General features: G+C 52.2%; 2 protein-coding genes across 9 annotated transcripts in view; one reads left to right on the forward strand and one right to left on the reverse strand.

Moving 5' to 3' along the window:
• ALK (ALK receptor tyrosine kinase) overlaps positions 1–10,576 on the forward strand; it is a 775,334-nt gene extending 764,758 nt beyond the window's left edge. For both annotated transcript variants that reach the window (XM_051843042.2, XM_051843043.2), the window contains 3 exons: positions 2,713–2,847; positions 3,527–3,617; positions 6,002–10,576. In XM_051843042.2, coding sequence (XP_051699002.1) covers positions 2,713–2,847; positions 3,527–3,617; positions 6,002–6,709 — 934 coding nt within the window. In that variant the 3' untranslated portion in view covers positions 6,710–10,576. The remainder of the gene's footprint in view (positions 1–2,712; positions 2,848–3,526; positions 3,618–6,001) is intronic.
• The window catches only part of CLIP4 (CAP-Gly domain containing linker protein family member 4), a 114,361-nt gene that overhangs the window by 11,493 nt on the left and 89,089 nt on the right, over positions 1–13,779 (reverse strand). Inside the window, exons 18-19 of one of the 7 annotated variants that reach the window (XR_011386721.1) lie at positions 12,826–13,575; positions 8,618–12,003 (exon numbers count right to left, since the gene is read on the reverse strand). The exons of 4 other annotated variants lie outside the window; for them this stretch is intronic. The gene's annotated coding sequence lies outside the window, so the exon portion shown is untranslated. Of the gene's footprint in view, positions 1–8,617; positions 12,004–12,825; positions 13,576–13,779 lie in introns of those variants that run through there. 2 more of the 7 variants (XM_051843051.2, XM_051843047.2) reach the window with 2 other exon arrangements.

The following is a 13,779-nucleotide window of genomic DNA, read 5'->3' on the forward strand; positions in this document are numbered from 1 at the left end:
GGTGCAGGGACCCAAGCACTTGGACCATCTTCTACTGCTTTCCCAGGCCATAGCAGAGAGCTGGATCAGAAGAGGAACAGCCAGGACTAGAACCGGTGCCCATATGGGATGGCGGTGCTTCAGGCCAGGGCGTTAACCTGCTGCACCACAGCGCTGGCCCCACGTATGCAGTTGTTTTTTTGTTTGTTTGTTTTTGTTTTTGTTTTTTTTGACAGGCAGAGTGGACAGTGAGAGAGACAGAGAGAAAGGTCTTCCTTTGCCGTTGGTTCACCCTCCAATGGCCACCGCGGCTGATGCACCGCGCTGATCCGATGGCAGGAGCCAGGTGCTTCTCCTGGTCTCCCACGGGGTGCAGGGCCCAAGTACTTGGGCCATCCTCCACTGCCTTCCCGGGCCACAGCAGAGAGCTGGCCTGGAAGAGGGGCAACCGGGACAGAATCCGGCGCCCCGACCGGGACTAGAACCTGGTGTGCCGGCGCCGCTAGGTGGAGGATTAGCCTAGTGAGCCGCGGCGCTGGCTACATATGTAGTTTTGTTTTTTTTTTTTTTTTTTTTTTTTGACAGGCAGAGTGGACAGTGAGAGAGAGAGACAGAGAGAAAGGTCTTCCTTTTTGCCGTTGGTTCACCCTCCAATGGCCGCCGCGGCCGGCGCGTTGCGGCCGGCACACCGCGCTGATCCGATGGCAGGAGCCAGGAGCCAGGTGCTTTTCCTGGTCTCCCATGGGGTGCAGGGCCCAAGCACCTGGGCCATCCTCCACTGCACTCCCTGGCCACAGCAGAGGGCTGGCCTGGAAGAGGGGCAACCGGGACAGAATCCGGCGCCCTGACCGGGACTAGAATCCGGTGTGCCAGCGCCGCTAGGCGGAGGATTAGCCTAGTGAGCCGCGGCGCCGGCCTACATATGTAGTTTTAAGAGCACCATACTTCCCGCCTCACTCAAGTCCTTGGGCTCCTGCACCCGCATGGGAGACCGGGAAGAAGCTCCTGGCTCCTGGCTTCGGATCCGCGCAGTTCTGGCCGTTGTGGCCAACTGGGCAACTGGGGAGTGAGCCAGTGGATGGAAGACCTCTTTCTCTCTCTGCCTTTCCTCTCTCTCTGTGTTAACTCTGACTTTCAAATAAATAAATAAATCATTAAAAAATGCATACGTGAAATTTGTTTCCTTTATATAAAATTTTAAAAATAATAAGAGATGTGAACAGGCAGTTTATAGGAAGAAAAGAACTGAAGGGGCGCAGGCAGATTGGGCCTGGTGGTTAGGAGGTCCCCATGCAGTATCAGAGCAGCTGGAATTGAGACGCCGCGCTGGCTCTGGCTCCAGTTTCCTGCCAGTGTGGATCCTGGGGGCAATGATGATAGCGCAAGCAACTGGGTTCCTGCCACCCACACAAGAGACCTGGACTGAATTCCCAGCTCCCGCTCCTGGCTTCAGCCTGGTGCAGCCACAGGCACTCCAGGCATCTGGGCAGTGAACCAGTGTATGGAGGCTTCCTCTCTCTCTCCTCTCTCTCTCTCTCCTCTCTCTCTCTCCCTCTCTCTCTCTCTGTGTGTGTGTGTCTCTTCCTCCCTCCCTCCCTCCCTCTTAAATAAATAATAGTTTTTAAATGAAGTGCACTAAAAAACAGGAAAACATTCAACCTTGTTAATTATCAACTCAACAAACATAAGTACTCCACCATTTTTTGTTTTAAAATCAGCAAAAGTTTTAATTATTTTTAAAAAAAGAGAGAGTGTGTCTACTCTTGCACATGCTGCCTGATTAACAGAGTGATATATTTGGAAATCAAACCAATAATATATACCAAGAATTTTTCAGTGTCCATATTCTGTTCATTTAAAGGCTTATTTATTTGAAAGCCAGAGTTACAGAGGGGGAGAGGGAGAGGGAGAGAGAGAGAGAGAGAGGTCTTCCATCTGCTGGTTCACTCCCCAGATGGTTGCAATGGCTGGAGCTTTGCTGATCTGAAACCAGGAGCCAGGAGCTTCTTCCAGGTCTCCCACATGAGTACAGGAGCCCAAGGACTTGGGCCATCTTTCACTGCTTTCCCAGGCCGTAGCAGAGAGCTGGATCAGAAGTGGAGCAGCCAAGACTCGAACCGACGTCCATATGGGATGCCAGCACTGCAAGTAGTGGCTTTACTCGCTATGCAACAACGCCACCCCCCCTCAATGTCCATATTCTTTTGATCTAGTTATACTACTAAAACTATCCTAGATTTTACTGGATTATCCTAATCTAGTAATCCAGAGAACCTAGCTAAAGGAAATCTTCCTTTGAAAAAAATGCACAAAAAATGTTCATCATAGTACTTGAAATATTTGGAAAATTGAAAATACATGGAAATGATAAGGCAAATTATCACACAACTGCTCCATGGAATGGTTTGTAGCCAATTCAAATTCTCCTCATAACACGTGTTAAATGGGAAGTTTTACTCCATAATGGAATGTGTCAAAAAATTCCAGATTCAAAACCACCTAGTGACTACACATTTGATTATGGTAAAAATTAAGCTCAGAAACTTGCCTGAAACAAAAACTAACACGCTAACTGTGGTTATCTCCTCATGGGTACCACATCAGTACTTTCTCATTCTTGCTCTGCGTGTTAAGAGCTCTCTCTTATGGAAAAAGGTATGGGGGGGGATGAAAATTGCGTGTGTGTGCACGCACGTGTGTGTCCCCACCCCAATCCGTGTCTTCTGTGCGCAGGTCCTTCGGAGTGCTGCTCTGGGAAATATTCTCTCTCGGATACATGCCGTACCCCAGCAAAAGCAACCAGGAGGTCCTGGAGTTCGTCACCAGCGGAGGCCGGATGGACCCGCCCAAGAACTGCCCGGGGCCTGTGTATGACGCGTTCAGGATCATGGCCACTAGTTACCACCCGCAGAGTCTCTTGTCATAAAGTGTCTGGAGCCACGAGTGCTCTTGGCAATGCAGGGGCAGATGGCTGCCCTCAGCCAGTACCCCCCCCCCCCCCCCGAGACAGGGTGTGGTCTGTCATTTGCATAGGTGGGCTAGTCGCCCCGCCCCAGAAAAGGACCCACTGCCTGGCTCAAAGTTGGGTTCTCACCAGTCCATAATCTTCAAGCCCCTCCTGGGAGCTGGTGTTCCCGACTGCCCCCGCTACCAGATGCCAGATGCCTGAGTCTCCCTTATATGTGTCCATTCCCTGAGTTTTCTGCTGTGTGGTCTGGCAGCTCACTCCCTTCTCTCCAGCAAGGCAGATGGGAGGTATAATAAGTGTATACACTGGCAGCAGTGGCTTTAATTTGGGAATGGATCGAGGAGAGCAATATTTAACATGAACACCAGGATGTCAGTGAGCTTTTGTAAGCCTCTCACAATACCTTCAGTCCTTGGAGCGCTATTCCCAGCTCCATCAACAGGGGGCAGCATCTGCCAACCAGGATGCCTAATGGCCCACACAGATGGGTGCCACCCCGGGGCCCATGTGGAATGCTGGGGAGATATGGATTATTCACCTGTGTACTTCTGATTTTAATCCATGTGCTTACTCTTTTAGATACCGGATAATGACTCAGTGCTGGCAACATCAACCAGAAGACAGGCCCAACTTCGCCATAATATTGGAGAGGATTGAATATTGCACCCAGGTATAAACATTGTCTCCCCTTGACATGTACTCATTCTGTCTGGAAAAGTCTTCAAGGTGGCAAAAACCAGACCATGAAACAAAGTTAAACTGGTCGGAGAATAAGATACATGAACTTGTCACTGTGTATACAATGAAATGGTGGCGTCCTGGTTTACCCATTCATAAAATCCATACTGGTAAACTTCTACCTTCTTCACCAGCTTGTGACTCGTGGCCACGCAGGACAGCTGGGCGTCAGTTCAGTTCACAGCTGTTGACGCAGTCTCTCCTGGGTGCCTGATTAAACAGAAGTGGAGCTTCGGAGCGGGATGGAGCACAGCGGCTCCCGTAGTTTATAACTAGTTAACAGTATACAGGATAAGGTGCATGCCCAAGCGTATACGGCAGAGGCATTGAGGGACCACAGAGTGAGATAATCTGGAGAAACACTAACGTCACCCGCAGCATTTGCATAGCATTTTCACAACATGAATCACTTTTCATATAACTCAGTTCGTCCTCATTGGGCTATATAAAATATTCCCAGCTCACAGGTGAGGAGTGAGGGCTCGGAGAGCGGCCACCGAGTGGCAGCGCCCGGCGACCCTGCAGGCCCCTGGGCGGACCCCTCGCCAGCCCCTGCCGTGGCCACGTGGCTTTCCCTGCTCCGTCACCTGCGGCAGGCTGTGCCTCCTACCGCATCGGGTGTAGAATCCCACTTCCTGCCCAGACAGGCCTCCGCCTCTTGCTCCCCAAGGCCACCTCCTCTTCAGGGCTGGCCCCCACCCACAGCCCTCGGGGGGCTTTATTTGTCCTCCCTGCTGTGCTGTCTCTCCTCCTGCCCCGCTCTGCTTCTGCCAGGCTCTCTCACTCCCAGAGTCACCACCTCCCTGCCCTCCCTCTTAACTCCTGTTACCATGGACATGGCTCCATCTGGACTCATTATCGAGATTTTGGGGTCCTTTCAGAGAACCCTGCTTGGTGACATTTTAGGTTGCTGTGTTGTCATGTGGACGGGATATACAGGGAACTTCCAAAAGTTCGTGGAAAATGGAAGTGAAGTTTTCTCTGGTGCCTGAAACTGAAACCCATGCAATACAGTTGTCCTTAATATGAATTTTCCATAAGTCTTTTGAAGACCCCTCAGATGCCTTTTTTGGGTGGTTTTCCTACAGAATATAATATCCAGAGCAGACAGTTTTACATAACCATGTTTTAAATGGCTCACTGTGGGAAATGACGGATAAACAGGGAAGATATTTATTAAAAAAAAAAAAAGTAGTATCAGAAAGCAGTTACTTTTTTTCTAAGGTTTATGTGATTTTTTTAAAGAGTTGCAGAGAGAGAAGAGAGACAGAGAGGTCTTCCATCTGCTAGTTTACTCCCCAGAAGGCCACAACAGCAGGGGCTGAGCCAGGCCGAAGCCAGGAGCCAGGAGCTTCCTCCGTGTCTCCCACGTGGGTGCAGGAGCCCAAGGACCTGGGCCATTCTCTGCCGCTTTCTCAGGCCATTAGCAGGGAGCTGGGTCGGAAGTGGAGCAGCAGGACAGGCACTGGTGCCCACATGGGATGCCGGTGTCACAGGTGGCGACTTTTACCTGCTGTGCCACAGCACCGGCCCCTATTAAACTCTTACTGATGAGTACAGGACCAGTGTGCTATTCCTCTTAAACTCAAGCAATGGGAGTCTTTCCCCAGTTTGCATAAAATACAACTCAACTTCCCACATTCAAGTTTCTTTCCTTCAATCTGCGGTAACTGCTCCTGCTTCTCTGTTCACAGTCGGTCGTGTAAAAGCGAGTGAGTGCACGGTGGCACCAGCCCGCCAGTAGTTCCCTCCCCTCCGAACAGGAGAGCCCGACCCTGTGCCTTATGTCACGTGTGGGGGTGTAGTGTGACGGGACTGCACACGTGTGGAAGCCACCCACACACGGGGCACATGAGGGCAGCCAGGAAGGCTCTGTGCCCACGCCTGCCTTCCCCTCCACCTGCACCCCCTACCCACCCCACCTCCACACTGAACATCAAACACCCACAGACTTTATTTCTTTTAATTGATTTGGGGAATACACTGGAATAAAAATGGATTTTTATTGTTTCTGTTTCATCCATTAATCTATAAAACGTAGCCAGCGGTCTTCTGCCCTGTTCCAGGCAGCTGGGTGCACCCCAGCCCCGGACGCCAGTGCCCTGGGCACGCGCCCATGCACGGCCCCTCCTCCGAGGTCCTGTCCATGGGGACGCCGTCCCTTTGGGTTCCTGATCCCCAGGGCCTGTGTTAATGTAGTCTTCATGAACACTGGGTTGGCCCTCTGCAGGATGCATTCAAATGAGATTATGTGAGACAGGCATCTTGATCCAACTCTGAGTCAAACCTGTCATCAACTCCTTTCTCCCACCGCAGGACCCAGACGTCATCAACACTGCCCTGCCCATAGAATATGGGCCCCTGGTGGAAGAGGAGGAAAAGGTGCCCATGCGGCCCAAGGACCCCGAGGGGGTCCCTCCGCTGCTGGTGGCTCCAGCGCAGGCCAAGCGGGAGGAGGCGCCCGTCGCAGCCGCGCCCGCCGCCCTGCCCGCCGCTTCGTCTGGCAAAGCCGTGAAGAAGCCCGAAGCCGCCGCCCAGGCCCCCGCGCGCGCCCGCCGAGGCCCCGCCGTGGGAGGGGGACACGTGAACGTGGCCTTTGCGCAGTCCAACCCGCCATCGGAGATGCACAAGGGCCAGGGGTCCAGAAACAAGCCGACCAGCCTATGGAACCCGACGTACGGCTCGTGGTTCACGGAGAAACCCGCCAGAAAGAACAATGCCCCGGCCAAGAAGGAGCCCCTCGACACCAGGGGGCACGTGGGGCGCGCGGCCGGCTGTACTGTCCCGCCCGGGGTGGCGCCCGGCCGCCTGGCGGGGGCCTCGCTGCTGCTCGAGCCGTCGGCGCTCACCGCCGGCATGAAGGAGGTGCCGCTGTTCCGGCTGCGCCACTTCCCCTGTGGGAACGTCAACTACGGTTACCAGCAGCAGGGCCTGCCCCTGGAGGCCACGGCGGCCCCTGGCGCCGGCCATTACGAGGACACCATCCTGAAAACCAAGGGCAGCGGCAAGCAGCCCGGGCCCTGAGCGCGCCGCGCGCCCCTGCGCGCTCTCCCTCCCTCGGGCGCCCCCACGCCCGTGGAGCGGCGAGGGGGGCGCGCAGCTCCTCCACCCAAAGACCGGACGTCACTTTTCATCTCGTGCCAACTTGTTCTGAAGTGCCACATCAAAAGCTGTACTTTCCAAATGCTTAAGAAAGGTTTTTGCGCATGGGCCCGTCTCCTATCCATTCCGAAGAAGAAAACAGAAACACGAGGCCCCGGATTGGGTTGCCTGAGGCTTCCATGCATGGTTGTTGTACACTCCCTTCCGCCTCTTCCAAACTGTGTGTGCTCAGCTTCACTGTAGTCCCACTTAGCTCTTCTGTGTCCCATAGTTGGAGTCCTAGATGTTTCCTTCCCTGGGTGATGCGGACGTGAGCCATTGGAGGGGAGAGGGAACAGAAATAAAGGAGTTATTCCGAATGGTTCAGCATGGGGAAAGACATTCTTTACTTGGGAAAGGAAAAACCGTAGGCAGCGGAGCGCCCCCTGCTGGTGACGGTTAGATGCTGCCCTTGGCGCAGGTTCTAACGTCGTCGTAAATAGTCCCGGTCGTGGTAGACAGAACATATAGGTGTGTATATTCCATGCCCAGTGCTGTGGCTACAAAACATCAGTGTAGATCCAGATTCCAGCATCTTAATAATATACCTCATGCCTTAAGAGAATCCTCCTGCTAAAAGTGAAAAGCTCAGTGTGAGGTTGAATCTCAATTCAGGTAAGGCCTGATCTTAAAACTTGCCACTGATGGTACTAAACTCAATCCATTTCAAAACAACAAAACTTTTAAGCAGCAGTGCTGAGGTCAGGTAGACAGCACAGAACACTCTCTGTTTGTGGACATAAGCGGTGGCTCGTCCTAAGCCAGAACCTTGCCAACAGCGTCAGTCCTGGAGCCTACAGAACTGGAGCAACCATCTGAAAGGTCTCTGGGGACCACAGACTCCAGTGCTCCTCAGGCGAGGCTCAAGTGCAGGCTCCTCCTTCCACCGTTCACCTGAGGTTTCGCTCCCTTGATCCTGGGATCCCGCCATGCCCCGGGGGGGGGGGACAGATCTGCTGAAACGGTCACAGCATCACTGGTAGGCTATGGCACACACACAATGAAGAGGTTTTCCTCTAGGTGGCAATGCAGCGGGAAACCCAGGACAGCGTGGAGAGTCCAGGTGGACTGATGTGTCACAGTGGGAGTGCCGAGCTCGGTTTTCCCCGATGAAATGTCTTCCACCTAACAAAGTCAGGAATCGGTCAGATTTCACACACGCATGTTTAGGCAATGCTGTTCTGCTGGCACGTTTCCACTTGGTTCTCTCTTTCTGCGTCTCCACTGTTCTCATGGCCCGTTTCTTTCCTGGTGGTCGCCGTGCCAAGGTGTCTTTCTCTTTAGGAGAAAGCATTTCTAGCGCTCACTAGGTATTAAGCGTTCCCAAACGAAAGGGCTGTGTGCACATGCGACACGTGTGTGTGTCTGCCCAACTTCTCAGTTCCACCTCGGTCCACAGCATCACTTTGAAGGAAGGAGAGCCACTACGTTGTAAGCCGGCTCTAGACAGTGGTTCATTTCTCCGAGGCGGTTGCCTTATGCTAGAGTTGGAAGTTCTGTGCACCTGTAGATGGCCTGGTACCCTGGGGACTGCGTTTCTTTATGTCCTTGATGGCCAGCAGTGCTCTCATCAGACACATAGGCAGAGATGTTTCTTCAGTGAACTGATCTCTGAATAGCCATCCCAGTATTGCCCTAGTTACACAAGCACTATTCCAACTCCCGAACCACCAAGGGACTCGAGTCTCCCTGTGGGACGCACTCCCCTAAAGGATGCAGACAGAGGAGCTGTGACGACACTCTCATCTTTGTCACATTGGTAACCAGTTAAGCAGGGAGCATGGAACACGGTTAAATGGCCAACTCTTTATTGTCATTCACAGAGAGAAATCTAACCCCTTTCCATTAAAAAAAAAAAAAAAAACTACAAATCCATTACATTTTCAGGTTGTGCCTTACTATCACTAAGATTGGTTTGTCGATATTCTCCAATTGTCTTTACTGGTATCAATTTTCATGTAAATGATAGTCAAATCATAAAAGCCTGTATCCATGGATAAGTAAATAAACAACTCCACACTGAGATATGATGACCTCAAGGTGTTTTCATTTCAGTCGGCATAGCACTCAGGGGTCTGTGTATCAAACTCGGCTGATGTCCACTCTACTGCTGCTCCAGCCGTGTGGCTCCAGCAGTTCACATAGATGCTGTGGACCCCAATGAATTCACCGACTCTGCCAGAAGCTCCCGCCGAGAAGGTGAGTGGGCACAGGTAAAGTGTGCAGAAGGGCTGTGAATGAAGCCGCGCTACTATGATCATTTCTATCCCGTGTCTATAAAAAGCCTATCAAAGGCGTACAGGGATTCCACTGGGAAAGCGTCCATTTGTGGGAAACAATCAGTTAACATGTGGCAGCGCACCATCCCAGTGAATCCAAACAGCAGGCATAAGCTTGGTAGTTCTAGGAGTACGCTCTACTCAGTAGTTAAAAGGCTGGGTTGTCTGACTTGCTGGTACCTCGATGAGGGGACAACAGCTCTTTCCTGTGCTTTCACCCTCTGGGCGAGCACAGGCTGAAGGAATGCCCACGGAGCCCGCCAACCCTCGTTCACCTCAGTGGCCCGAGGGAAGGTGCGCTGGGTGTGGACATCGGTGCCTAGGCTCAGCTGTGTGTGGCTCCTGTGTCACCCTCTTAGGTCTCCCATGGCCTCATTTTACTTCATCTGTCACTGCCTTAATGACAGTAGCAAAAGTCCTCCTGGGACCCAGTCCTTTCCAGCTCAAAACAATACTCCAGCAAAACTAAATTCTAAGTGTTAAAAAGCACCAGAAACAAAAAGCTATTTACTCAGTGTATTTTTTTTTTTTTTTTACATTTTGTTATCTCCATCCAGTGCTTGGTAAACCCTGTGGCTGTATTATATAACCACAGATCGACGTCCTGCTGTAAAATGCGGACCTTCAATTCCAAGTTCACAGGGCACATCACAAGGAACTGTCATGACTTAGTTATCCTAATGCATTTTCTCCGGAAACAGCAGCATTAAAACTCATAATGAGCTTTGCAGACCTAAAATAAGATGCCTGTGAATTCAGACTCCTCCAAACATGATGAGATTCATCAAAGTGGGTGCAGTGTGTTGTCAGTCTATTTACACTGATTTTTTTTTCCCAGTTGGTCCCAAGAGGACACACAATTTGACTCCTAAATTCACTGCAGCAGATGGCTCCCTGCGGCTGTGTGAACACGCAAAACAAAACTTGCGTTCCAGTACCCTACTATAGGCGATAATTACTGAGCACAGACAGTAAGGTCTCTACCAGGATTGTATTTTCCTTCCGTATCTTGAGTAGGTGTGCTACAGTTTTTAATGCACTGTTCAAGTACAACTCTATTTTTTAGCTCTAGCTCAGCAACTTGAAAACACTGGGAAGGTTTAAGAACAATTACATCCCTTGGGACCCATGCTATGGCGCAGTGGGTAAAGCCACCACCTGCAGTGCTGCATTGCTGGCATCCCATATGAGCGCTGGTTTGAGTCCCAGTTGCTCCACTTCCGATCCAGCTCTCTGCTGTGGCCTGGGAAATCAGTAGAAGATGGCCCAAGTCCTTGGGCCCTTGAACCCATGTGGGAGACCAAGAAGAAGCTCCTGGCTCCTGGCTTTGGATTGGCACAGCTCCGGCGGTTGCCGCCATCTGGGGAGCGAACCAATGGATGGAAGACCTCTCTCTCTACCACTCTGCCTCTGCCTCTCTGTAACTCTGCCTTTCAAATGAATAAATAAATCTTAAAAAAAAAAAAAAAAAGAACAGTTACATCCCACTAGTGGAGGGTAAGGGCAGGAAGTTAAATGAACTCCAACCACAAAATTAATGGACAACTTCCCTCTCCCCAGCATTTGGCCAATGGGAAACAAACGGGCTACCCTTCCCACGGCCAGATGGCACCACCGGTCTAACCCCAGTTGGACTGCAAGTACCGACGTTTGACACACCCTCAAGCCTCCCTTCCCTGCGCTCTGCAGCGAGTACCACCACGGTTACCCTCCCCACCGCCGTCACTCACGTGGCAGGCTCACGGCAGCCACTGCTAATGGAAAGCTGGTCTTACTACACTAACCCACACTAAGCCTCGAAGCCTCGGCAAGCAGGGAGTTAACTCTCCCTCCAATACTCGCGTGTATGTTTTGAGAGAGGTCCTTTGCCAACACGGATAAGTAGCAGCTGGCAGGATTTCCGACGACATCAGCCGGCGTGGTTCCGCGCTCTTCACTTCCTTGGGAAACAGCAAGCAGCCTGGGCGGGAGCTGAGACCAGGACCAGGCTGCGGGTACCGCGGAAGTGGCTCAGGCAAGTTACGGAGACTCTCATGTCCTCACTTTAGAAAATGAAGGCTTTGGTCTCCAAGTCCCCTTCCACCTCGGAAGTGTGTGGCTCTGAATGAAGTCACCGAGAAGAACACGACCAGGGTGCGGGGGGTCGGGGGGAGTGAGTGTTTCCTTGACCCCGGCTCTTAATTTAGAGCCAAAGCCAATTAATCCAGTGCACAATCCCAGTGAGCCAAATTACATGTAGTCGGTATGCAGAAGTACACTAGAGAGTCTAGCATCAGCTCAGTTTAACCCTTTCTATTCGAAAAGCTCCTCAGCGAATCATAAAACCATGACCATGACAAGTGATGGCCTTAACCCACAGTCATTCCCACAGCAAAGTGGGATTAGTAAGCGATGGCTTCCTGCCAACAGGACAGGGTCAGGTCCATTTAGCACCCTCCATGCCTCCACTCACATCAGGGCAGGTTCACGGCACAGGAGAACCACGAAGCCTCTCTCCCCACCTCATTCCGGGTGATGTAGCTGATGCGCTCTCTCTTTGTCGTCAGTTTGCACCTCTCGGAGTCCACTGCTGAAGCAAGGTAGCAAGGCTGAGAACGGGCCCGACGCTGGGGACCAGGAAGTGTGTGTGGATTCTGGCCCTCCTCCACAAGTGTGTCCAGGTGCCATTACCAGGGAGAATTCATAGTCTCCTCTACCAATCCCCATAGAACTGGAGACTCCCCCGTTTCAGGACCAGGGAGCTAGCCACTGCCGCTGGTTGGCAATTTGGCGAAGCCTGTTGTGAACAATATAGCTTTTCGGCTTATCTAGGAACAGGGAATCCAAAGGACAGCAAATGCAGGCATCCCGCAAAGATAACACTGTGAGAACTGCAGGTGATCTTCCTGTATCTGATAGCTGTGGGGAGGAGTTGATTCCGCATTATTTCTCAGTCCTCAGAAATAAAGTAATTGTACAGACAGAAACGCTCCCCCACCCCTGCATGTACCAGTGAGCAGCTGGTGCTGCTTCATTAACAAGTAAGAAACCAAAGCAGAACACAGCCCGGGGTTCCCCTTTGTCACACCTAAGGACACCGTGAGCTGGGGCCGCAGGAGCCTGCAGCTGCTTCTCAACCCCAAACTCGGCTCCCTTCCCCAGAGAGAGAAGAGCATTTGAGGAAATGACAGTGTTGTTAACGGATGTGTATAATCCACCGGAATTCTTATTAGAAACCCATTTTTATTAGCAGGTTCAATAAAAGTGACCGTAACTTCTCCCTTTACTCTTTGATGACGCTCTTACCTGGGCATTGCCTACAGTGCAAAACCCACTTCCCCACCACCAATCTGAGACGTTCTATTAAAACTCACTTTTGGCCGGTGCCGCGGCTCAATAGGCTAATCCTCCACCTAGCGGCACCAGCACACCGGGTTCTAGTCCCGGTCGGGGCGCCAGATTCTTTCCCAGTTGCCCCTCTTCCAGGCCAGCTCTCTGCTGTGGCCCAGGAAGGCAGTGGAGGATGGCCCAAGTGCTTGGGCCCTGCACCCCATGGGAGACCAGGAGAAGCACCTGGCTCCTGCCTTCAGATCAGCGCAGGGCGCTGGCCGCTGGCCGCTGGCCGCTGGCCGCAGTGTGCCAGCCGTGGCGGCCAGTGGAGGGTGAACCAACGGCAAAAGGAAGACCTTTCTCTCTGTCTCTCTCACTATCCACTCTGTCAAAAAAAAAAAAACAACTCACTTTTAAATCCACCATATGATGTTTCCCCCAGAGACACTGGACGGTCACCTATACCCTTAGAGTTGGCAGGGGCAGCCAGTGTCGTACACAGCCAGCTGCGTTTGCAGTGGAATCTCAGAAGTTCTCTTAGAGAAAGAATGAAAAAGGACTTGAGTCTGTGCCTATGACTTTACCACGACTCATTGCCACGCCAGTCTGATCTGTCATGTGCAAAACAATCACAAGTCCAGTCTTCAGTCGGTGAGCTCTGCTGAGAGCAAACCTAGAAAAGGCAGCTGGGCTGCAGCCGAGAGCACCTATGCTCTGTGCGACTGACACAGGCTAGGGAGGACACGGACACTGGGGAGGACACGGCATTCGGAGAGGTAAACTGTCTGTGCTCTAGAAACGCCTCCTCCGTCCGGTTCAGGAGGGCGAAGGTAGACTTCTGAGGCTCCCCTGTTTGATTTCTCTCAGCCACTAGGACTAGAAAAACAGCCCTAAGATCAAACTCCTCCAGGCGAGGAGCTGCTGGGGTGTGTGTGCGTGCCAGTGTCTACGGGAGTAACACGCTCGTGCATGTGGGATCACTCAGGATTCCCAGAGCTGACTTAAATAAGACACCAGTGATCCTTGGGAACCGGTTGTATTTTTAGCAAACAGCATCACTTAGAACACTTCAAATACCCATCCCTGGTCCTCTTCAGCGCCGCCCGGCTGCCACAGTTGCTACTGGACAGAGCTGATGCCAAGGCTGGTCATTAGAAGACCCTGTGGAAAAGAGAGAGGAAGCAGGGCTCTCCCCGACCCGTGGGCGAGGGCTGGGGATCCCAGCAGCGGCATTTGCATCAGGCACAAGGGGACTGGATCCGTCAGCAAGGTGTGCCACTGCTCCCTTCTGCCACAGACGCCCTCCCTCCTGGGAAAGGGTCAGCAGCGAAACTTGAGCCGGGAGAACGCTGCCTGCCCGTGCGA

This window comes from Oryctolagus cuniculus, chromosome 2 (assembly GCF_964237555.1).
Source record: "Oryctolagus cuniculus chromosome 2, mOryCun1.1, whole genome shotgun sequence".
Classification (NCBI taxonomy): domain Eukaryota; kingdom Metazoa; phylum Chordata; class Mammalia; order Lagomorpha; family Leporidae; genus Oryctolagus; species Oryctolagus cuniculus.